This window comes from Corvus moneduloides, chromosome 8, assembly GCF_009650955.1.
Source record: "Corvus moneduloides isolate bCorMon1 chromosome 8, bCorMon1.pri, whole genome shotgun sequence".
In the NCBI taxonomy this organism is placed as follows: Eukaryota; Metazoa; Chordata; class Aves; order Passeriformes; family Corvidae; genus Corvus; species Corvus moneduloides.
The window spans coordinates 25,091,987-25,117,497 of NC_045483.1; the positions used below are offsets into that span (position 1 = coordinate 25,091,987).

The window sequence follows — 25,511 nt, forward strand, 5'->3', positions numbered from 1 at the left end:
CCATTGCAGTGACCAGGTGAGGTGAGATCACCTGAAGAAACAGGCACCAAGGTGGGCAGTTGAGCCCTCCTAAATGTAAATGTCTGCAGAGCCAGGGTGGGAGATGATCGGGTCAGTCACAGTCATTGTACTGAAAAGAAATGTACATTTCCCTTCTCGCTCACTTCTCAGCTTTCCCATCTGTCATATTTAAAATACTTAGAACACTTTCATATCAGTATTTTTTTTAAACAACTCTCATTTTCTGTACCAAGAGTATCATGCTGGACTGTTTAAAAAGCAGGGGTAGCGACAAAAGTACTCCTCTATAAGAAGGGTTTTATGTAATCTGAGGAAAAGCGTGCAAGCTATTGATAAATTTTTGGTTTTTCTCTCAACAGAGAGCGTGTTTAAAGGGTTTTAAAGTGTGTGATTTCATCAAAAGTTTTTTTTTTTCTTCTTCTTTGAGTATTATCTGTGAGGTAATGGAATTACAACTGAGAGCACCACATAGGAACTTAAGTAAAATTTGGCAAGCAGAGCTTCCTTAAGTGTTCAGCATAAACTGGGCCTTGTGTAGAGCAAAGCAATTTTGCTTTCAAAAAGCAGATGATATTGTAACTTGAACATAATCTATAGGCCATATTTTTGGTGGCTTGAAGTTTTTACTGCACTGAAGTCCTTGATTTCAGTGCAGTAAAACTGTGGTTTTTTACACCAGATGGGGATCTGCCTTTTTCCACATCTCTTTTAATGCTTCTTTACTTCTTAGAGAATGATGCCTTTGGTTCTTTGGAAACACATCTCTTAAGAAAAAGCCAGTGCACAAACCACTTAACTGGGCCTACCTCTTCTCTCGCGTGCCTTTCTTTGCAGTGGCCTTGGGTCTCTACTTCCCCAGGAAAGAGTACTTGGAGAACGTCTACATTGACGAGCCAGCAGGAATGCCACTCCTGCGCATCCATGCCTTGAAGGACTCACATGAGGAAGTGGCCCACTTCCATCTGTGCCAGAATCTCATAATTTCTCGGGCGAGATCACATGAAAATAATTGGTTTCAAATCAGAGAAAAAAAAGGACTTCTCTACCTCAGTAAAAGCCTGGATAGAGAAGACTTTAACATGCTGTGTAAGTATGAGAAGACCAGCTTTTCTTCTTGGGGTATCTGTTCTTAAAGCAAAGTATGTTCAGATGTTGAGGTTTCTCCATCAGAAGATGAGCATCAAATTTGGAAAAAACACATCTGCCCTTTTAAAATGAGGAACCAGACCCAATGAAACCCACACCAGTATGCCAAAGCAGATGCTGACCTGGGAGAGATCCTGTTACTCACACTGGAAACTCCAGTAGGCTGGCAAAATTGCATTACTGGAAATATTTTTTTGCATTTCATAGCTGTATAGGCCACAGCTTTTCACTGAGATTTGCAGTTTGTTCATCTGCTGATGCAAGTGAGACCAATTCCATTGAGTTAACAGTGGGTGCTTAGTGTCCAGACAAATGCTGTGAGAGTGGTTCAAACTCTTACATAAATGGTCCTTGAATTCTGGTAACATGGATTTACAAAGTACATTTGCATGTACACCAAAGTACTCTTTGAAGAAATAGTTAATTGTACCTCCCTCTCTTGAAATTTGGCTTTGTTGGAGAAGCTTACTGTTGAACAACAAAAATTAACAACAAAAATTCATTATCTCAGGTTTTTTTCTCTTCTTTTATGCTCTAGCAGTAAATTGGTTTTGGTGATTTTGATCTATGAGGAAATTAGGGTATCATTAGCTGGTGGAGGAGGAAATGGGTGAGGAGTTAATGGCATACCACTGTGATCAGTTGCAGAAATTTTACTGTTACAGGGTCTGTAGTAACTGTCTTCAGTTTGTAAGAGCCGTAAATCAACACTACCTTCCGACTTATTGATGTTGAAATTTTCAACTTCAAGCACTTAATGCTTTATTTTTGAAGTGCTGAGTGTTTGATATTTCATCCATTTTTGGTACTTGGTGTTCATGTATATGAAATACTTGTGCTGAACAAAGGAGGAATAGCTACTCAAAACTCAAGAGCCTTGTTTTGTTCATACAGATCAAAGTGACCTAGAACTTATTTTCGAGTTAGATCTATTACAGAGCTATTACTACCATCTGTAGTCAAACCAAGGGAATCAAAATGAGGCTTGAGGATGTATTAGTAGATGCCACAGGTTGGTTTTAACTTCTGTTTTATCTTTTGTCCACCTCTTGATGTTTCAAACCGATGAAGCAATCTGTTTTTTGAGCCTAAACAATTTGGTCCATATCCTCAACTGGAATAAACTGTTGGAATGCTGTGACTGAAATCATAGTAGATATGGGTTTGTCCTGAGTATCTGTTGCCATCTCATGCATTATTTTTCCTGTTTCCACCCTGCTGTGCTCTAGTGCCTTGAAAAAGCCATCCTATCAAAGAGCTGATTACTGCCAGTGACGTGTTCTATGTTAGTGTTTTACAGACAGAATGCTGGTATTGGTTTTGAGGTTCTATAATGCAATACTGGTGCCAAGCCCTATAGTTTTTGGCTTATTTGGATTATTAAGGTTTAAGGTCTTCCCACCAGCATATGGCATGTTGAAGAGTTGTTTTGCCACATAATAGGATTAAACAGTCATTTATGGAATAATGGACTAGGGTAGAAAATGAGGAAAACAAATGGTGGCTTGTCTTCTGTAAAATATTTCTTACACTGATTTCTTCCCCCTGAAGCTGTAGGAAACTGGATGCCATTATCTAAGGTGATGCTGTATGTCTTCCTTTCATCCCACCCTTTCCAAGAGAAGGAATGCGACTCTGCTACGCGCACCACGGTTTTCCTCTCTTTGATCAATGCTACTGCACCAGCTTGCAGTTCTCTGACAGCAAGGCAGCTTTGCTTCACAGAAATGGATCTCTCCTTTCACATCAAGGAGAACAAGCCACCTGGCACATTTCATCAGCTCCAGTTACCCTCAGTTCATCATCTGTGTCAGAATCTCAGCATTTCCTACAAATTGCTAGCAGGTAAAACTGGATCTGAGCCTCTCACATCCTAGCACCAGATGCAAACAGCTGCACTGTTAAAGATCTCTTTTGTAGTAGATCCTCTAGATTTGATTCTGTAAAGGAAGTTCCTTTGCAAACCTAAACTGAGCCAGAAGATTTTGCCTTTGAGATACACGGAGGAAATGGGAAAGAGAACTATCCCCTTCCCTTAAAAAAAGATCAGTTTTAGAATTTTGTATCTGCTAAAAGTAGACTGAGAATATCCTGAGCTTTAAATCATGCTGCTTCTAAACTGTAGAATCTTCCCATATATTCCATGTTTTCTCCCTACCCTAATATAACCACACAAGTTCCCTGTGTTTCACTTCTGTCTTTTATTGTGCAGTCATGATGTCCAAATGGATTTACTGGACTGCAAAAGAGTATTAAAGCCATCAGAGCCCTATGCTGGGAAGTGATTGTCCCTGTGTATGTTGTGGCTGTTTTGCAGCTGAAGGCGTTCCCTTTCGGTACAACGAGACCACCACCGGCGTGCAGGTGACACAGCGCCTGGATCGGGAGGAGAGAGAGAGATACGAGCTCATTGCCAAGTGCACCGTCAGGGAGGGATTCAGGGAAATGCAGGTTGAGGTGCCCTTCCTGGTCAATGTGTTAGATGAAGATGACTCTCCTCCCTTCCTTCCCAATGGCACTGATACCGCAGATGCTGTCGTGGAGTTCAACAGGAAAGAGGTAATGTTCTCCTTTACCTAGTCTCTGAAGTAGGAGCACAGCAGTGGGAGGCACAACTCCTGGGAAGCATCGTGTTCTGCCTGAGTAATGGATCTTGGCAACGAGCCCATCACCACACCATGCTCTGCAGATCTGTGATTGTAAAATTCGTGTTTGTAGGATTCCTCTGCCCAAGTTATGTCTTACTCAGATCCCAAAGAAAGAGGAGTTTGAGTTAGTAATTAAAGAGTGTGAAGAAATTTGAGCAGTTTCCAAGGTCGGGATGGACAATAGCTGAATCTGTGGTCAGGATCGCTCTACGTCCCTCCATACTGAGCTCTGCTCTGTTTTTTACAGGGTTGCTCCCCCCAGGGGATTAAAATTGTGTTGTTAGAGCAAGTGTATATGTGTATCTGTCCCATACATGCAAATCTGTGTAATATATCAGAGCTATGTTCAGAACATTTATTAGGATGCTGTAGAAGTTGATTTCTACAGGCAAACATTGCACCTGTGAAGTTTCCAGGCTGTTAATGGCAAGCTCCAGGATTTTGTTTTAATGGTGTCCTCCCATTTTTCCCTTACCAAGCCAAGCTGATCTTTCAAGAGGTCTGAATCCCTGGGTGGGCACACATACGCCCCTTGCTTTGGTAGAATACACAGGTGGGCTCTTTGGCTCTTCCATGGGAGCAATGACCCTTTATATGTCTATGGTATAGAGAAGACGTTTTTTGAGAGGGCATAAATGATGTGTGTTTCATGAGAGAACTTCTCTTTCCTAATGACAAGATGTCTTGTTAGTCAATTTTCCCTTCAAAGTACATTTTGATCGTATTTGTGTCTGGAAGGGAGAAGACTGATTTTGGGAGTTTGCTGCCATCTCCTGACTAGAGCTAGTCTTGACAAGACACCTATGAATACATTTTCTTGGGTTTCAGTGGAAGTTGTAAGGTCTTGTTTGACCAATATTTTAATCTCCAAAACAGTTATCAGAAGAAAGCTTCAGGTCCTTCAGCAGTGCCATTTATTGTTTCCTTCCAGGGCACTGTTCTTTCCACGCTGACTGTGTACGATGCAGACACCACACCTATTTATCCCCTTGAAAGCAGCAGAAAGAAATACACAGGAACCATCATTACTGATGATCCCTGGATCAGTGAAACATTTCGTGTAGAGCACATCTTTGATGAAATCCACTTCAGCCCAAATGGCAGCCAAGTGAGGGGAACTCGGCACGAGTACAGTAAGGACCCTTTCTTCAAATAAAGAAGTTGCTTGTTAGTAATTGACCAATAAGCTCTTTAACTTTTCCAAGCATTTTGTAAACATTGAGCCAAAGAAAGCTGAGAAATTTCAAGTAAAGTTTTAAATATGTACTGAAAAATGGAGCTTAAACTCTCTGGAACAGGGAGTGTATGGTATGATGAGGTATAAAATGATAAGCAAGAGCTTTTGATTATAGGATTCTCAGCTTGGTAGGTAGAAGGGAATAAGGCCTCCCAAACATCTTGAGTGACAGAGAGAATAACTGCATAAGAACATATTTCATATTTAACTCACCTTCTATTTCCCGTTAGGAAACTTGGATATGTATAATTAAATTTGCTACATCTATTTTTATTGGGCTTGCAGTATTAAAATATACATTTGCAGATAATGTGGTTTGCTAATAGACTAATCTTCTGCTTCACAGAACTGGTACTGAATAAAAGCATTTCAGTCACAGAGCATCGTTCCTTCCAGCTGGATGTTTTGGTGAATGACACAGAATTTCATGGCCCAGAAAGATCAGTGATGCTTCATTTCAATGTCTCCATCCTCCCTGTCAGCATTCAGTTTTCAAACATAACTTACCAGTTCACCGTGAACAGAAACGCTGAGCGCTTTGCACAAGTAAGAACCATGTTAATTATACATCCACTTTCTGATGGAGCTTAATAGCTGGATCACTGGGGCAAGATGCATTGAAGTGCTCATTGGTTTTAACTGTTTTAAGCAGAATCAATGAAAAATGTGGTATCAGTGTGATTGGTGCTGGATGTAGTAGGTAGCAGGTCGGCTGGGCACTACCTCTCCCACCATGTAATAACAGGAGCGGCCACACATGGAAGTACTAATGGAGAGAAATAATGTGTTGTGGACAGGAGGAGTTGCAACCATGTGTGGCTTAGGCATGAATAACAGGAACAATGTCAAGGGCAAAAAAAAGAAATTTGTCCAGCTATTGGAGTCTCAGTATATTAATGGCTTTTCTTTAGGTAATGGCTAGTTAGTAATTAATGTGTTTCCTAATTCAATTCTTGTTTTAGCTTAATCACCACCATTGCCATTAATAACGCTTTCCAGAGACACTTTCTAACAGGTTGACGTTAATCAGGTGAAAATTACAATGTAATTCCTATGGAACATGTACATTAATAAGGAACTAGTTCAGTATAATTAATATTATGAAAGTGAATGTTAAGAACATCAGTGATGAACCCTTTTGGGAGAGCTGCTGGAAAGTGTGCCTTGTAACTATTGTAGCAGAGAGGAGGACTGAGATTAAAATATGGTCATCCCAATTGCAGAGAAAACCAATTCGTTAGAAGACTTTTAAGAAAGAATTAAGTTTTATTAATCTTTAAGCCTCTGGCTAACTGTAAAAAGAAATAAAAAGGGAAGTTAGATATACTGCACTTTCTTATATTTAATCTGATGAAATGCATTGTGGCTTGATAGCTCTTCAGAGTACAGAACAGGCTGTATGCGACCAATAAAAATTCTACTGCTCTGACAAGGGACATTTTGTCCATAGTCTGCACTGAATATCCTAAATTAAAGAAAGGTACCAAGTGTGCTCACTTAGCAGCCTCACTACAAAAAGCTACTCCTTTATGACATTTCACGATGCCTTGTGGCTGCAGTTTTTCAATTTGTAGTCTGTTAGAAACTTCAGAGGATACTCTGTTCTTTTTGTGCAGATCAAATTATTTTTGATGTTAGGTTTGAGAGTTCTGTAGCACCAGCCTGTGAAAGCTTGACCCTCGCCTGTTTCCTGGGGGTAGGGTGAAACCTGGGTTTCCCACTAAAAAAAATAATCGCACCGGTATGTAAGATACTCGTAGTCTAACTCTTGCATCTAGAAATGTGACCCAGTTGTATCTGTGTCACAACATGGCTGTAACTGAAACAAGTGTGGATGCTTACCTGTTAGGTATGTATGAATTTAGATCAATGAATTGGTTGGGTGTTATTCTTTGTGCATGTTTTTATATATAGGTGTATGCATACAGTATTATCATGAATGAATAAGTTTCAGACTAAATTTGGACAACCATGGTTATCTATGCACACCCTAGATTGCTTGAACACTTTAGTGTTAAAATCTGGGAGTATTTTTTTTAGTTTCAGAGTGCAAAACCAAAAAAAGCCCATTGACTTTTAAAGCTACTGGTTTTGAATGTTGTCATGAGAGTCAAACATCTGAAAAGGAATTTTAGGATCTTTGGAAACAGTGGCATTTCCCACCAATTGTTCAGTTTCACTGGGTGGCAGTAGTAGCAGGGAAAACTGTTCCTGGCAAGAACTCCAAGTCTCTGGGAAGAGATCTTTTCTCTTTGTGCTGCCTAAACACAAATTCACAAAGAGGTTCTGTTCTGATTCTTGAGCAGCGAAGTGCAAAACTCATCCTGGCTCTGGAGATGGTGTTTTCAGTTAGTTAAAGTGTCATCCATTTACTTCTGAAACTGGGTTTGAATTTACAGTGTGCTCAGCTTGGAGCACAAGTCAGTGTAAGCAGTTTAGTCCCCAGCACTTCACATTATTAAAGTTGGCTGCATAATTAGCCTTGATGTGCCAGAGTAGTCAGGGAAAGTACTGGGCTAAATCAATATGAAGGCTGAACTGTCTCTTGCCCTAAGGAAAACACAGGAGCGTGAAGAAATTATTAACTGCTGGGCTGATGCCATTTGTCTGTTTGAGCAGCTAAATGAATTGAATAACAGAAGCACGGCCTGATGGTGCAGGCTTGCCCAGTGGCATTTAACTTATCAAAGGACTTAAAGCTCTATTGACATTTACTGAGACAAATGATGAATAACATTGGCTGAGATTTTTAGAGAGGTTTTATGTCCAAATGTCCCTGGAATTCAGTGAAGAGGAACATTATCATTATCCAGACTTTATTAAACATTGGAACTCAAAAGATGGATTTTTCTGTTCTTATTTCTTATAATGGTATTTCTGTGTTAACTATTGAGAGTCTTGCAAATTGCACCTTTGTAGGTTCCTCCCCTGTAAGCTGATGTTAAACCTGACTACCATTTACCCTGATTACTTGATTTTTCACTCTCATGAGAAAGGGGAAGTAGCTGCTTTTACCTTTTTCCGCTGGAGTTGTGCTCTGCTGCACCTGAGAGCTGAGCTGGCTCTAGAACGTGTGGAGCAGAGCAGAGTTACAAGGCTGGGCTTTCCATAGTGGAAATCTGGCAAAAAGAGAAAGTCTGTCTTTTCTGTAGAAATTTTTTGAGGGAGGCCTTTATAGCTTCTCCTCAAATTATACAGGGAAAGCAAAACTGGTCAATGTGCTATTCTAAGGATAATCGGCTCTTCAGGGACCCTGAATTTATGGGGTCTTCTCCAAGCCCATTGAAGGAAATCGCTGTGATTAAAAAGGTGCCTGGAAACAGCAGTTATGACAGAGTATGCAGAAGGGGCAGTTTAATGTGGTCTTTGTAAAGGTTAATACCATGGAACATCATTGTGTTCTCTTCCTGCCTCGAAGGAGCACCATCTGAGCAGTTGCAAAGCGCTGCCAGCTGCAGTGCAGCACCAAAGCTGCGGTGACGTGCTTCTGGAAGGGACATGTCTAGACCTTGTGTCTAGACAGAGTTTATGAACAGTGGAAATCTTTTCTTCTTCTTCTTCCTGCCAGTCCCAGCATGTTGTGGAGAGGAGACAGCCAGAAAGAAATGTCCTTGCTTCTGATGGCTTTAATAGTCTGTATTATCCTGCCACCAAAAAAACCCAACAGGAATGGTGCCAAATGACCCATCAGCGATGTGAATGGGAATAATTTAGATGAAGTGGAATTATCCTATAACAAAGTACTCTTCTAGAACTGCAAGGCTTCCTCTCTGACTTTAAATAGTCCAGGTTCATGGGAAGAAGTCTTAGTACAAAAAAATTTCGTTTTTTTTAAACATTCTTTAGTAAGAATGCTGAAACCAAGATGTACAGATACGCTTTTACCAGTAGTAGTGTTTCTTGAAAACATTTCTTAACTGCAGCATTTGAAAATAATCTATCACCAAGTTCCCTTCAATAGCACCCCACCCTTCACATTGTGGTTTTCCCTGCAAAGAAAGCCAATGCCTCTGGGCCTGATCGAAATCCCACTCTTGTAAACGGAAAAACCAAAGTGAGCTTTGGACCAGTTTCCAATAGGAGCTGGACAGGAGATGGGGCTTTACATTCCTGTGCTGCCTCTTAGATGATGTGTTTCAGACTGAGGAGTGTTCTGGCCTAGATACTCTGGCACACAGAAATATGGCATACCAACATATTTTCATTTTCAGATTAAAATGTTTTAAAATTACAGATGGGAAGCAATGAGGTTCTTGTTCCTTTTAAGGCTTTCAGAGAGCTCTGCTGGACAGAAACATTTTGACTGTAATATTATAAAAATTATGTAATAGTAATTTCTATGTTGTTTGAAAAGAGTCTCAGCTTTGTTCATGCTGAGCTCTTTGATTTCTCAAAGATGGCAAGAGTTTTTTTCACTGGTTAGCCTGGGACAGAGCAGGGGTTGAACTCAAACTTTCCCAAATCACAGCGTCTTGTTCTCACTGAAAACTGCTGACCATGAGCAGTAGGCACCAAATGCCACTGAGTCTCTGGGTCAAGGCTTTTTGCATTTCCACTGCTAGTCTGAAGACAGCAATAATGCTTTACCTCTCATTTTTACTGAGAATAAATCACATTTAAAGCATTTACATATTGCATTTATAGGAAAATAACAAATCTGTAAACCCCAAATAAATGCTGAATTTGGCAAGGTATAGTATGCTCCATTTTATTTCAGATATTTTTGAGAAGCACTAAACATTTTTTGTGTAGAGTTTCGTTCCTGTCTGTGATTCCCTTGCTGGTGTTTGAGCCTAGATAGGAAAGATCTGCATTGAAAACTGCATGAAATTCCGTGGTGTGAACATCACCTACAAGTTGCTGTCCCCCAACGCGAGCTGCTATCCTGTCAGCATTCTGCAAGGCCGAGAAGACAAATATGGGACCCTCTATGTCAACGATTCCTCTGTGCTGTGCAGACCTGAATGCAAGGAAATACAGTACACTGTTCAAGCTACAGACAAGCAGAGCAGGAAACACACCAAAACCCTCCTCACTGTTGTCCTGGAAGGGACGCGTAAGTACCCCAGTCAGAACTATTTATTTATTAATGACTGTTACTGGTATGAGGTGATGCATTAGCAGGGTGATCTCTAAAATGATGGCATTAGCAATGAAAATGAATCTGAGCTACAAGGTACAGATCATAGACTTTGGATTTTGAGTTTTGATTCAGACCTTCCTGGAGTAGATACTTGTTTGGAGAACTAATGCACAGAAGGGTGGGATATTATATGCAATTCATAATGTTCATCATGACCTTTGATTTGGAAGAATCTTTAGTGTGTGTGTGACACCTTTATTTTGTATTTCACATATTCCTGTGGAAGAAAAAGTGTCTATAGGTGTATGTGTATATGTATATCTATCTATCTGTCTATCTCTTTGAAAAAGGAACTATCTGGCCAATGTATGTTTGTTCACTGATTTTTCTCCCCCTTCTCTCTACAATTTTTAAAAATAGTTTTCTTAAGGGCAGTGTGATGACCCACCCTTATGGGGAAGGAAGTTAGAAATATCCTGTAACAGCCACAGAGGAGGATTTCACTGGAAACATACTCATTTCTCTGCAAGCTATATTGCATTTTATGCAAAACCTTACAATTCTACCTCATAAACAGCTCTGTTACTTTTTGTCGGGTCAGAACTCCTATGCCAGGAGCAAATGGGTTGAAGAAAGAGAAAGAAAAACCTACAGTGGACTTTTTTTTTTGTACAAGCCTCAAATTGTCTGAAAACACACATTTCTAGCTGGTGCTCTTTGGGCTACTACTGTGTTAGCCCCAGAGCTAAGTATTTTCCCTTGATTAAATGTTCTGTATGAAGCTCTAACTGTCTGTGGTCTCTGTTCTGATACCAGTGTGTTTACACATATCTATAGTTCTAGGCAATGACAGCGTGCCATCAAGCAGACATAACCATGCCTTCATGATCTTGCTGTTTGTCTTTTATTTCACAGAAAAGAAACATCTGGGCTTTTCTTTAATGGTTATCTAAGTTTACTGATAATTGGGTCAGTCAGTTTTCGTCTTTCACTGCTTTCTTCATCTTTCTTTCCTTCCTATCTATCCCTAAAAACAGGTTGACCTGCTTGACCTTGAGCTGACTTGCTTGTGTGTTCATTTCCCAACAGTTTTAAAAAAAGAAGAGGACTGCCCTGACTCTTGTGCTATGAGTAAGCACCGTGCTGAATGTGAAGAGTGTGGTGGCCTGGGAGTGCTAACAGGAAGATGCCAGTGGAGACAGGGGAGTGGAAAAGGTACATGTGTGTTGTGTGAAGTCAAACTTCTGTTCAGTTGTAATTGTGCATTTGACTTCCATAGATACAAACTGGTTTATTCTGGCTGGAAAACATGGTATGGTAAACTACACAGGAGCTGGGGCTAAAAAAAGTAGTCATAATACCCATATGAAGCATGCACTAGGAAGGAAAATGAGATGAAGTTGGAATGGTCATTCTTGATCTTGTCCCTGGTGGTGCTGAACACGATACATAAACCAGCACGTAGTGAGCTGAGCTTGCAGCAGTGTAACTGGAGCAAGTGCTGAGCAGGTGCACCTGGCAGACAGTGAGCACAAAGCAGTGTCACTTTTCTGTGGTCTGTAGCACAGATCTGATGGGTGACAGCACTTGACTCTTCCAGAACAATGAATCTGTGTCGCTGCTTGATCCCTTCAAACTGCATGTCATATGTTCTCTACAACCACTCTTAACCCTCATATTCAAGTGGGTGAAATTGTGTAGAGACATCCTCAGTTGTGAAAGCTGCTCTTCAGTCTCAAAGTGGTCAGTCAGCTCTTTTTCAAGCAGTATTCACTGTAACTGCAAGTGACATGACCAGAGGGCTGTCAAAAGCAGAAAAGATAGCAAAAAAAGTTTCTTCCTGTTGCTTTTATTTGTTTTCTTGTCTGTTACTTTAGCAGGTGTTTATAGTCATAGATGTTCATTGTAAAAGGCACCATAACCTGTGCTTTGGAGTGTCAGTGTGCCCTGAGAAGATGCAATGAACTTTTCAATCCTCGTGGTATTAGTGCAGCTGTTTCTCTGTTAACAGGGATCACCACAAACTATTCCACATGTACCCCGAGCATCAAGACCTGTCCGGATGGCATCTGTGATGTGGTGGAGGGCAGAGACCCGGCTGTGTGCCCCCAAGACTGCACAAGTAGGGAATGTTTTAGGATGGGCTTTTCTGTGTCACCTCTGATCGCTTCCCAGATTTCACTTTCCTGAGCACAGATGCTTTTACAAGCTCAACATCTCTGCATTGTCACGCTTGCATTTGAATCATACAAGCGAGTTAAGGTTATGGGGATTAACGTTGACCTTTTTTGAGCCAGGCAGGTGACACCCATTGGCTGACTGATGGAGGGATTGGGTTTTCTCAGTAATTCCCGTTCTGCGCCCTGTTCATTCACTGGTGGTGTTTTTCAGTGGAGGTACTTGCTGAAGAGGTATAGGTTTTAGGCATGGTAATGCCCTACTTCCTGACTCAAGTACAGTATGATAGGAACCATGCCTATTTGAAGTCCTGGTTAAATAAGTAAGAAGAAATGAATTTTCATTTAAAGTAAATGGACAAAAGATCACCTGGGGAAATGTACCTGCCCTTTTTTGACAGGCGGCCATCAGAATGATCCAATGCCTTACCTAGTTGAAGATCCAGGCAAAGACTCACATGAACAGAATTTATGAAGGAAGAATTGAAATGCATTTGTGTTGGGTTTTTTTACATGAACACATTTTTCTACACTCCACTCATACACTTCTGAATACTTGCAAGTTCACAACTCACCCTGAAGATATAAAGGGTAAAAAACCCTGTAATTCTCTTGAGCAATTTCCATTTTTTGTGATGATAATTTTTAAGTGGATCTTTTTATCCAACAGTCTGATTCAGGAATAAAGACATAGATGTTTCTTGAATGCATCTTCTGGCTGTGACTTTGTATAGTACAAGTTTGGATTTTAAAATGGAGTCTTGGAGGAACTAGCATTTTCTTACAGGCTGTGACTTAATGTTCTTCTATAAAATTAATTACTAAAGAGGCTTCTTTGTATTTCTTACATTCAAGAATAGATTGTGTATGGTAAATTAGTGTTATCAGAAAGATAATTATTTCATTAGAGTGCATAAAAACAATCCCTAGAGTGGCAGAAGTGCTTGAAGGAAATGCGAGTAACTTCTCTAATAATCTGAAAAGAATTCTTTATTGGTAATAATTGCAATAATTTGTCATTTTTAAAGTGGAAATATTTGTGCCAGGGGCTGCAATTCTGAAATATGTGCAACATATGCAACATCAAATGTTCTGCTCAACGGAAGCCTGAAAGAAATATTGTCTTACTAGATAATAAGCAGGCAAGTAAGACAAGTTTTCAGGATGTTATGTGTGCCCTTTTAACGCCTGAGTTGAATAATTGTATGCATGACTTGACACAACTCAGAACCTGGGCTGGTGCCCAAAAGCAGTATACTTGCAGACAAAAAAATGAGTGTATTCTGGGAGCTCAGAGCTGCAGGAGTACCATTTTATCAGCTTTTACTGGCAGGGGACATTTCTTTGGGAATGGCAAACAATAAATAGAAATACCGAGATGTGTTAAGATCAAGGATATTCTTTAAGTACAGACAGTTGTGAAAATACTTATGTTTGTAATTCATTTCTCATTATGATGGCTATGTCCTTGAGTCCCAAAATTGCTTTCTCACAGTAACACTATGAATATTACATTCAAGGGCACTCAGCTGAAACAGCTGGTACTGAGGCTGTGCCTGTCAAACAGAGGCAACCTAACTGCATTCTGAGCAAGAGATTTTATGCAGTAAGCAACTGCTCAAGAACAGGTTAGATAGAACTGGCTCATTCCTTGCTCTTTCCTCTTCTTCCAGGTCTTCAAACATAGGCAGATATAAGTAAATACATACGATTTTCTGTGGCAAATGGAAACTTTTTATTTCATCACCTCTTCATGATGGAGGAAGTTGGCTGGGGAGAGATGGGGAGGATAATGAGTAATTTTTGGGAACACCAGTGCTTTTAAGTGTCAGCTCAGAGAGCAGTGACTCAGCGCAGTCGCTTCCAATATTAACTACCTGAGCTGTCTGTAAAATGCTGTTTGTGATTAAGGCAGTTTAGAGATTCAAAATGTCACTACTAATGGTCATTTTTGTAGCATACACAGAAAAAAATTACTTACTTGGAAATCCTGTTGTTACTCTGCGTGAAGAACTCCTACTTGAAATCAAGAGTATGAGTTTCTGCACTTTCTCCCTAATATTAAATAATGCATTTTTAGACAGTGCAATTCATTTTTTTATCACTTAACCTGGTATTTGCTCTTAGTGCTTTGACTAGACTGTCCCATGGCATTTTGCAGAGGTGGTTAAGTGTCATTATCTCCATTTGGCAGTGGAACAAATGATACCTAGAACAGTAGGCTGACTTTTCCAAGGTAAGAGGAAATTGGCATCAGAACCAGGAATGGAACTCAGTAACTGCTAATGAGGACTAATGTTTAAACAGTGCAAGGTCCCCCCAGTTCAGGATCTCAGGAATTTCAGAATTTACAGTCTTTCATCTCTCTCAGGAGTCCCTGTCATTACTCCTGCACTGTGCTCCCCAGTCAAATTTCAGATTCATACGGGGGCAAACACATGAAAAACTGAGACTTTTCCTTTTAACTACATGTAAGGATCTTAGCCTGTTGTCTGTATTTGATTAGGTGGAAACATTATTGGTGGCCATGGGAAGGGCATTGGAAATCTTGGAATTAAGTCAGGACATGGGATCTGTTACTGCTTCCCAAGACAAAACTGTTATTGTGAGAAAGATGATATCAAAGGTAAGTCTAAACATTATCTGCTGTTCTCACAGTGATATTTTTCTCTGTATATGTCATGTGTATGTATACAACAGTCTACACTTGTGGCCATGTTAATAAGCAGTATCTTTGGTCAGAGACTGCTAATACAAGACTAGTGAAGAACTGGCACCTTGACATCTGCTATGGAGCCTGAAAATTTCCAGAGTGTGTTATTTATAGCCTTGGCTAAGGATTCTTTTTTATTCATTACTACATGATAAACAAGTCGGTCATCCTTTGATTTCCAGCAGCATTTGCATTTCAGTGAGACTTACCTGATATTTGCAGAGGCAGCCAGGAGAATTAGAATAATGATTTCTATTACTTTCAACTAATTCCAGCTTCCTGATAATTTCTGAAAATTCTCAGTTTCAAAATGTCAGAGACAACCAGCTCCCATGGTGTTAGGAGAAGTGCATTCTTTTTTTCATTGACCTTTGTTTAAATAGAAAAGCTTTGTGCAGTTGTTTGAAACAAATAACGGATATTTTAAATTGTTTTTATTGTGACTAATAATAAACATGGCATGAAATAGTTTGCATCTTTAAAACTGAATTGTTTAGAATATATATAGAGAGTAAATTTTTAGTAGGCATAAGAAAGAAGGGAAGCATAAAGCTTCTTTTTTCTTTTTATTTATCTTATTTTTTCATTCTAGAAAGGTGGTGGTTTCACTTATTTCTGAAGTGCAGTGTGCAGATGTAGACAATTTATTATGTATCTGAAATCATATAATCCTGACCTTAGATACAACAGTGAAAAGGACATTATTTTGGATCTCACAATTTTTTGGGAGGTGAACCCCCTAGGGATGTTGTCTAGGGGCACACAAACTTAAAGCAACTTAGTTTCTGAAGTAAAACCTTAGGCTGGGGCCTAAACAGGAGAGTCAGAAGTAGCCAGTGTCTGTAAAGATGAGGAGCATGGGCTCAAGCTCTCTGTCCTTGCCTTTACACAGGCACTTAGGCAAACAGTTACTTGCTGGTACCCAAAATAAAAAGGAGTGGTAGGTGCAGTGGACATATTTGCAACTTCTCAGATTACACTGAATAATAGCTATTAAGTTTTTCTCTAGGTTTTTTAATTACTTTGAGTTGTTTTTCTGTCACACCTGTGCAGGCTATATGCCCTGCCAAATCAGAAGTGAGAGACCATAAGGAAAGTTCTAAGGAGCTCTTCTTTGTCCACAGAGCAACTGTGTGATGCTGTGTGCAAGGCCGTGATCACAGGGGCAGTGGCACTGTGCTTCGTCATCTCTGTGCTGGTTTCTTACTATTTCATCCACCGGTACCACAAGAATTCCCCCAAGCCGCCCATCGCCTCTGCGGAGATGACGTTCCGGCGCCCGGCGCAGTCCTACCCCATCAGCTATTCTTCCAGTAATGTCCGCCGGCCTTCCCTGGATTCCATGGAGAACCAGGTGTCGGTAGACACCTTTAAGATACCAGTAAGCCTGATGTCATTTTGCGCACTCTGTTTTGATGTCAGCCTTGTTTATGCATGCAGACGATGTTACAGAAATGCAGTCCATTCATGGCATGGAAACACCCATTACCTTCAAATAACAGCATTGGAAATCACGTGCACTGAAGATACTTCATGAGTAATTGGATAAACATTTTAATTTGCTCTATAAGGCCAGTACGTTCTTCCTTTTTTGTTATGCTTTAATATATTGTAACATTTTAGGTCTAATTTAAGCCCGTGATTTTTACTAATATAACTATATTTGACATTACTGTGGTTTTACTTTTAACATTGTCCAGTTAAGTACTAATGATAAGCAGGTTTGTACTCTCTATGATGGGCCAAAGTACTACAACAAGGCTAAATTTAAAACATAACAAAAACACCCCTGCTGAGATGTCTTCCTGATTTCTGATACACAGATCTCAGTTGGTGTGGGAGTTTTACCCACATTTAAGGACTTTTGCCCAGTCATGCTGTCATAACTTTACTCTATTTTTTCCTGCTTTGAATCACACACTACCCAGGTTTCCTGCCTGATGGGGCATTTTCATGAACCAACATGGTAGAGAAACACTGCCACTTTATATGACATATAACATCAAATCTATTTGAATGTTAGATAATGAGGTCTTCACAGAGCTTGTGCTCTGTTTGCTTTAGTTTCTTGTCTGGTTTGTATATCTGTTATCATTTTGCAACCTTAAGGCTTATTAGCACAAATTTTATAAGAGGATGATTGTTATAGCTGATGAATTCTTAAAGGAAAGCCTTTTTCTCTGAGTAAAACTGATTTATTTCTCCATGGAAATCACATATTTGTAGTTATTCTGAAAGCAAGCATTTATCCTGTATCGCTTCATTTTTCATTTGTACCCAGTTTCCCAGACCTGTATAATCCATTATCCCTACACTACATGTACAGCCTGTTTTGAAGGAGGTGTTTTCAGGTGAGGGAAAACACATTTGCAAAATACCTCAATATCCAGAAGCTTTTGTAAGAACGCACTGATAGCGATAGAAAGAGCAACCAAACATTGCACACTGCGGTGCACCTATATGAGGAATAGCCACTCCTTTCCTTGCTTCATCTTACAGGGTTTCTTTTCTCCCCTGCAGGAAGATCCAAAGTGGGAATTCCCTCGGAAGAACCTAGTGCTGGGCAAGACTCTCGGCGAAGGAGAATTCGGAAAGGTCGTCAAGGCAACAGCGTTCCGACTCAAGGGAAGGGCTGGCTATACCACTGTGGCAGTGAAAATGTTAAAAGGTACCTTTCCCATCTGGGCAAACTATTTGTGGTAACCTCTGAATGGATTTTAAGAGGGGCTAGTGTGAAAAAAAATGGTCAGCTAAAAAGCCACCAGTGTCACAGCCTCTATTTCTTCCAACATTCTAATATATTCTGACAGTCACAATCTGCAGATCTGTGACTTTAGCAGCTAGCATCACATTGATCCAAGTAAGTAATTCTAAATCACGATGTGCAAGGAGTCTCTGTCTTAACACAGCAAATGTATTTAATTTTGTTTGGCATTGATGGAAATACTGCAAGGGTTTGTTAAAGCTTTCTGATTTTTTTCCTCTATCCAGTTTCCTTGGACAAAGCTTTTTAAATAAATCGTGTTATAGTCATTCAAAGAGACAGAGCAGACCTATTAAGTTACTCTTCTGATTGAGAAGTCTGTCTAGTTTTATACTTTCTGATCTGCTTTTCAATCACTAGGAGCTCTGTCAGAATGGCTTGAGTAACCCAGTGCTGTCTGCTGCTATCTTCAGTTTTCCCTAAGACTGTAAGCCTGGGGGAAGCAAAGTGTGCCTAGATAATGTTAAGATGACAGTATGAGACCTTGCACTGAACCAGTCACAGCCACTTATCGGTAAAAGCATGTCATTACAGGAAAATGTTATACTTCTTATTACCATTTCTGTTATATTCAAAGCATATCTGCTGCTCCTTGACAGGGAAGATGCTGCATATCCCACCACTTTACCTAAGAAATAAATGCATTATGCAGTGCATGCCTTCATTGCAAGAGTTTCAGTGCACAATAGGTCGTATGGAGGACGTCTAGGAACTTAGATTTTTCAGAAGTGGAGATTAATTAACGATTACTTGTAATACTCAAGTAGTGACCTGTATTGTATCGTTGTCAAGACAATAGTCACCATTTCATCTCATGTTTTTTTGTGCACTCAGTGACACTGCTTTTTCTAGCACATTTTCATCGATGTGTGACTGAGTTCAGATTCCAAGACATAGTAGTAAAAACGTTGCTTTTACTTGCAGATGGTTTGACATTCAGTTGTCCCTAGCTATTATGAAGGAAAGAATTGACAGAATTGACAATGTGAAGGAGTGAACCTTTATCTTAAGCTCCTTATTTTAATAAATTGATCTGACATTTGCAGTAATACTTCAGGCTCTAATGAATCCCTCTGTAATGTAAATTAAATTGAAGATAGTCACCTGAAATTCCATTTTCCAACTTGACTGTGGAAAACATTTGTCATTCTGCAAATATTTATGTACTATTACTGGCTTAACTTCACAGCTCACACATGACAGCTGAAGCATAAGGAGCAGTGCATTAGCTTTGAGTGGCCTTTGCAGTGCTGCCAGGAAGTACAAAGGACAGTTATTTTGGATCAGGCCAACACTACCCATTCTTTCCCTGTAACAGATGCAAAGCAGGTCATTTGTTCAAGTGTTCATGACTGTTATACACTGACTGATCTCTAAAAGGCAGTGGTAGGTACACCAGTTAATGGGGAAGCCTCTTCTTACCTAAAAGGTATTTCCTGCCTGAGCTGGGTGGATGGGCACAATTTGGATGAGAACAGACCAGGGCAGGACTCTCCCTACTGTGACAACTTGGCATTATGTACTGGGGAGGGAACAGGGAGCAATTAGCTGAGCCAAAACAGTCTTGGAGCTATGGATGGAGGTTTAAAGGAACAGATGGACAATTTTTTTCAGGCCATTATTGCCCCTTTTCTCATATGAATTAAATTTGACCTCCTGCCTGATATGAATGCTCTCATTACAATAAAATTAAAGGGGAAAACACCAACCAATATATAAATACAAATTATTCACAATTTGTTAAAACAAGGGGCATAAAGCTTTAGAGTTAAATGTCTCAATTTAAAGTTAGTTTTTTCAGCAGACAAACAGGCATGGTATATGGGGAATTTTGTTCTGTTCTGTTTGTTCACATCATACAGCTCTAGAACTACAAAAATAGGACTTTTCTTACAGGCATTAAGTTGACATTCTTAATTTTTGTTTTACATAAATACGTGGTTTTTGTAGTCTTTATCAGTTGTGAGGGACCAACTGATACTGTGCTCCCTGGGGTAGAAGAGTCTCTACTCTGAGTGGAGATTCAGAGTACAAGATAATATCAGGCAGATACAAACATACAGTAGAACAGAATAACAATTTTCTTAACCAGGGCAAACTGGTCTCACGTGAATAGGCAAATAAATCCTTTGGTGCTCACAGCCTTTATGAAAAAACCATACAGTATAGTACCAAAGAGTAGAAGGCAAACTTGTTTTTATTATCCTTAAGTCAGGATGAACACATCCTTGTCAATGCCCAGTAATTACACTGGAAGAGCTGTCCAGGCCAGTTCTGTGTCAGATTAAGGATGAGGAAGAAGAAGGGTTATCTCTGACCTGTGGTGTCTTTATGACTAGGGATCTCCTTCAAGGCCCAGTGCACTCAAAGAGGAAGCTTGTCAGTCTGAAGTATTCTGCAAAAAGACAAAACACTTGAAAGGCTAAGAAAGCCTCTAGGGGCCATATGTTGCCACATGATTCTCACTGGCATCAGTGAAGTCTGCATACATGTCCTCCAGTAAAAATCAGTCTGAACTGTACATTTAGCTTCTGAACTCTAAATATGGATGAATGCTACAAGAGTAGACCAGCAGATTAGTGGATTTTTACTCTGTTGGAAAATGTATTCAGGACAAGGAGTGAGTCTTTTTTTGTTTGATCAACGTGACATCTTGGCTTTCATATGCTTCTGAAGCTCTTATTGCACTGATTCACCTTAGGAAGTTGCTTTAGAACAATAGAAAAGGCCTGTAATAATTTCATGGCATCTTTAAGACATTACAGACTCTGGTCCTGATTCTTGCCTGACGTCCTTGTTCTGTAGTCATTTGTATCAGGGCAGAGCAATGCTTGGAGCAGGCTGCTACCAAGCCAGAGCAGCAGCAGTCACGTTCACTTGGTTCTGATGTGAATGACTGCAGGACACTGGAGATGGGAAAATTTCTCTCCTGTGGGGAAGTATGGAGTTTTCCAGCCTCTTGTTAACGCCAGGAGAGATGGTAGATGTCATACTTCAGACGGTACACAGAGAACTCTTGAGGGATGCTTTGCTAACCAAAATTGTGTTTGGTCACTTTCTGCAGAAAATGCTTCCCAGAGTGAGCTGCGAGATCTCCTGTCAGAGTTCAACCTTTTGAAACAAGTCAACCATCCTCATGTCATCAAACTTTATGGAGCCTGCAGTCAAGATGGTAAATATTAAAAGCTCATTATTAAGATAAAACCATCAAGAAAGGAAATAAAATTCAGTTAGTTGATGGATTTCAACAACTGCTTAATAATTGCTGAGCACCTTTTGAATTTGCTGTTGGCTGAAAAAAGAGGGATATCTAAAAAAAAAGGTATTTGAAAGGAAGGGGAAATACTAATTCAGTGTAACTAAGCATTCTTCCTGTGGTTTTCTTCAATGCACATTTTGATTCTGAAGCTATTTTAAATTAACAAGTCTCCTACAAATTCCCTTCCAATCAATATATATTTGTATATTATGTTAAGAATCAGTAAGTGTTTTCAAATATGAGGTGTATTTCAAATTTAATTTAGTTTTCGTTATTATTTATGCTAAAACAATGCAAAAAGGTAACTACACGCATATACAGATAAATATAGCTGGATAGTTAGGTTGATACGCAGTTTTCCTCCACTCTTATGAAACTGTTGTCTCCCTGTTGTTATGAAATGATTTCTAAAAGCCACAATCATCAACAGGTATATTTCAAGGGGAAAAATCTGCAGACACATGTATTATAAATTCCCAGTGAAGCAAATTTTGTTGTGCACAGGAATTGCTCATTTTAAATAAAGTGGCATGGCAACATTATCTTCCTTTTGCATCTGCAGTTGTGCAGCCTAAAATCACAGTATGGATTCTGCAACCTCGGGCAAAGGCCTGCCTTCTTTGCCCACCCAGTTCTGTTGCAATTGTCACTTTTAGTTGTAGACAGAATATAATTCAGGAGTGAGTCATCTCTGAGTCTTAGTAAGGTAATGAACCAGTGGGGCGGGTTATTTTTTTTTTTCTTTTCAGTGCAATGTGTTTTTTCATCCCAAAGGAAGTGAAATGTTTCTGAGTCACAGGCTTTTAATAAATATCAAGTTAATTCATTAGCGTATGAGGTAGGAGGGCTTTGATACAGCAGACAAATGTATTTAGCATGACAGCACTGAGAAGGTATTATTCATGTGGTTAATGGGGAGGAGAAATTAATGGTTTGTAATGCCAGAATGTTTCTAAGTGCTCTCAAAAGGCACCTTAAACACAGTGCTGGAATTAGCAGATGATTTGAGCTCAGTATCACAAGCTCAAGAAGATTATTTTTATTTTAAAGTTTCTCTAAGTTAGGCTGTTTCACAGATCCTATTTGTGTGAAGGTCATCTGGTTTTTTGGTCTCAGATTATCTAGATGAGGGAATATAGGCAAGAGGCAGCATTGTGCTTTGATTTAACTTGAAATGCATTCTCTTCGCATAGAGGATCTAAGCTAAAAATGTTCTTATTTCATGGCTGACTCAGTGCTTTTTACATAAAGGGCAGAGGTGTTTGGAGCCTCCAACTGTTGAAAACAATGTGCTGATTAGAAGAGAGACTTGTTTAAAAAGCCCCTCTAAAATGGTTATCTATTAATTGTTTACTGACCTGTGTGTTTATTTCAGGCCCACTGTATTTAATTGTGGAATACGCCAAATACGGCTCCTTGCGCAGTTTCCTCAGGGAAAGTCGAAAAGTAGGCCCGAGCTATGTGGGCAGTGATGGCAACAGAAATTCCAGTTACTTGGATAACCCTGATGAGAGAGCCTTAACAATGGGAGACCTGATATCGTTTGCATGGCAGATATCCCGAGGGATGCAGTACCTTGCAGAGATGAAGGTAGGGCAGGGCAGTGGTGATCTCAGCATGTGGTAGATGTGGAGCAGCTGGTTCCTCCACAAGAAGCATAAACACTCCTGTTGTTTCCTTCCAAAAGCTTGTGCATCGGGATTTAGCAGCCAGGAATGTGTTGGTGGCAGAAGGGCGCAAAATGAAGATTTCTGATTTTGGCCTCTCACGTGATGTATATGAGGAAGATTCGTATGTAAAGAGGAGCAAGGTACAGTGCACATTAAAAGCAGTAGTTGAAATTATTGCCTAATCAAGAAAATGAATTTATACTGTGGGACTTGAGCATGGATGAAAAGGATAATTGCTATTTTTATTTACTTAAATATTTTGAGGAAATAAAAATGACAATGAAGCAAAATTATGAGATTAATCAGTGGGATAGCAATCCATATATATATGTAAAATATAGATTGTCTTTAAGTAACTATTACCTCTTCCACTCTTTGTTTATTCAGTCCTCTCATTCCACTCCTTATTTATCCAGTTCTTCATCAAACTACATGAAAACACAAACAAAAAACCCCATCTTTTTTCTTTCTCTCTTTCTATTTATAATTAAAAATATGAACTAAAAGTACCAAGGAGTTGAAAAAGGTATAGACAATTTATATCAAGTTCCTAATTTCAGGAATGATCTCTTATATGCAGAAGACCTGAAGCAAAGCCCTCTTGTAAATACTTCTAAATGTATGAAAGATGCTAAATTAAAGTGGTACATTACAGGTCAGGGTAGTTGAGGAGCTCGTGATATCTGCTGGAGGTTATTTAAAGCAGTTGTCTTTCTCCTGCAACAGTAAATTATTGTTGGGTGCCTGGACAGTCCTGTCTTCTCACAGTGCTCATGGCAGGAGACAGCACAGGGTAATGTTTCACCTGCAGGACTGTGAGAGTAAATTTGATGCAAAGGCCAGTTATTATGTTACTGCTTTCCTACAGTAAAGAAAAGAGAAATGCTTGAGCATTATAACTTCGAGACTAGGAGGGTAAGGCTTGCTGGTTATTTATTCTTTTGACAGCTCTTGTCAAATACAGCAAGGTAAATCCTTTCTGCCTGTTCGCATCCACCTGTCGCTGACACCAGCAGAACTTCCACAAGTCACTCCTGGGCTAGACTGTGATGTTCATGACCACAGCTTCCCACTGACTTTGTCAAACGAGCAGTGGTGGTTCAGTTCCCTCTATGGCTTAATATGAAAGAGTTGCCAACTCTCAAGAATTTTTTTGCGTGTGAAAATCTTAAAATTTTATGAGAAGATTTCCATAAATACTGTGAATTTTTAGTTTAGCTTTCCCTGTTTTTAAAGGCCATTTTGTGTGAATGTTTCATAAGTCAAAATAAGAAAAAAAAAACTTCTAGAAGACATGATCTTACCTAAAAGGGCATTGCCATGTTCATTTGGCTATCTTCTGATGGATGTGTTTTTACATTGATTTATACCAGCTGCTCCATATTTTAAGAGTAATGCATTTACATAGAGGCAGTTCGGCAGTTTAGTTTCATTTGGTGGGGCATGATGTACTGAGCAGATATTTGCTCTTTACTTCTGAGACGCTTGTCACTGTAGTATTATTCAGAGCCTAACAAGCATCTGTCTGCTTGCATGGGGAAGCAGGGAAAAGAGGAATTTGAGTAGGAAGAACAAGTTTCAAATCCAACTGAAATAGTTTTTGCATAGATATATATGAATTTAATGAGAATGAGAAGTAAGGCATATGAATGCTAGTCATATTGTGAAGGTTATGAAATATCTTGGAAATTTTGCAAATCTAGATTTTCATTAATATTTGGGGTGGTTTTCTCAGATTTTCTCAGGGAATTCCTTCCAGTGAAAAGAGCAACTTACAGATTCCATTTAGAAACTAGTAACCAAATATCCCTGTCCAGGTTCAGTTCTGAAACCAGAGGTAACTGTAACATCCAGGTGCTTCCATTTATGCATCATCCCTGGTAAAAATGAAATAGCTCTTCCTCTTTAACCATCATTCCTCATAATTTTTGCATTTGCACATTTTCAAAGTTCTTTGTTAAGAGTTGAATTAACTTAAACTGGTGACCGCCGCTTATTGAACATAATTAGATTGCTGAAGTGTGTGAAAAGACATGAATGAGTGATTTTAAAAACTCTTACAGTTATTCTCCTCACTGTTTTTCTTATGAAATGCCAAATCATTAAGCCCATTGGCAAATGCTGTAGTATGGATAGACTGTGTTTTATCATTTTGAAGATAAATACCTTGTTTTCTCACTTGGAAATTTAATTTTCTGACCATTACTGCTTTTTTACCTTCTAGGGTCGAATCCCTGTGAAATGGATGGCCATAGAGTCCCTATTTGACCATATCTACACCACACAAAGTGATGTGTAAGTGTAAATTCTTGAATACTTTCTGGTTTGTGTGCTTGTTTACGGAGCTGGGGGAGGAAGCACAGCAAGGTATGTAGGAGTCAAAGCTGTTACTCTTGGAAAGAAACATGAAGGAAGTCTTGGGTGGCACCATCAACTGGCAGTGATACCTAAGAATTTTGCTGTTGAATTAAATCTGAATAAAAGATTATCAGAGGTATTTGTAATTCCTGTTGAAATCAGCAAGGGTTGGATCTGTTCATTTGACATGATTGACTTTGAATATATAGGCACAAGTTAGTAGAGGTTGCTACAGATAATGGTGATACCTGAACTTCTCAGTGCTGTTCATCACTTGCCTGTAATACTGGGTGATGGGTGAGGGATGCAGTGAAAGAAAGGAAGGGGAATTTTATGCCTCACCTCTCTCCTATTGAAATCAATGACAGAACTCCAGTTAAATTTAATGCCAGTCAGCTCAATCCAGTTTCAGTGCCAAGATACAAGCTCATTTTC

The 25,511-nt window shown here is 39.5% G+C and overlaps 1 protein-coding gene across 3 annotated transcripts in view; it reads left to right on the plus strand.

The window, feature by feature from the left end:
• The window catches only part of RET (ret proto-oncogene), a 130,385-nt gene that overhangs the window by 94,709 nt on the left and 10,165 nt on the right, over positions 1 to 25,511 (plus strand). For all 3 annotated transcript variants that reach the window (XM_032116787.1, XM_032116788.1, XM_032116786.1), the window contains 15 exons: positions 856 to 1,107; positions 2,719 to 3,012; positions 3,485 to 3,726; positions 4,747 to 4,948; positions 5,399 to 5,598; positions 9,850 to 10,108; positions 11,225 to 11,350; positions 12,147 to 12,257; positions 14,819 to 14,938; positions 16,150 to 16,406; positions 17,546 to 17,693; positions 20,854 to 20,961; positions 22,424 to 22,638; positions 22,736 to 22,858; positions 24,943 to 25,013. In XM_032116787.1, coding sequence (XP_031972678.1) covers positions 856 to 1,107; positions 2,719 to 3,012; positions 3,485 to 3,726; positions 4,747 to 4,948; positions 5,399 to 5,598; positions 9,850 to 10,108; positions 11,225 to 11,350; positions 12,147 to 12,257; positions 14,819 to 14,938; positions 16,150 to 16,406; positions 17,546 to 17,693; positions 20,854 to 20,961; positions 22,424 to 22,638; positions 22,736 to 22,858; positions 24,943 to 25,013 — 2,728 coding nt within the window. The remainder of the gene's footprint in view (positions 1 to 855; positions 1,108 to 2,718; positions 3,013 to 3,484; positions 3,727 to 4,746; positions 4,949 to 5,398; positions 5,599 to 9,849; positions 10,109 to 11,224; positions 11,351 to 12,146; positions 12,258 to 14,818; positions 14,939 to 16,149; positions 16,407 to 17,545; positions 17,694 to 20,853; positions 20,962 to 22,423; positions 22,639 to 22,735; positions 22,859 to 24,942; positions 25,014 to 25,511) is intronic.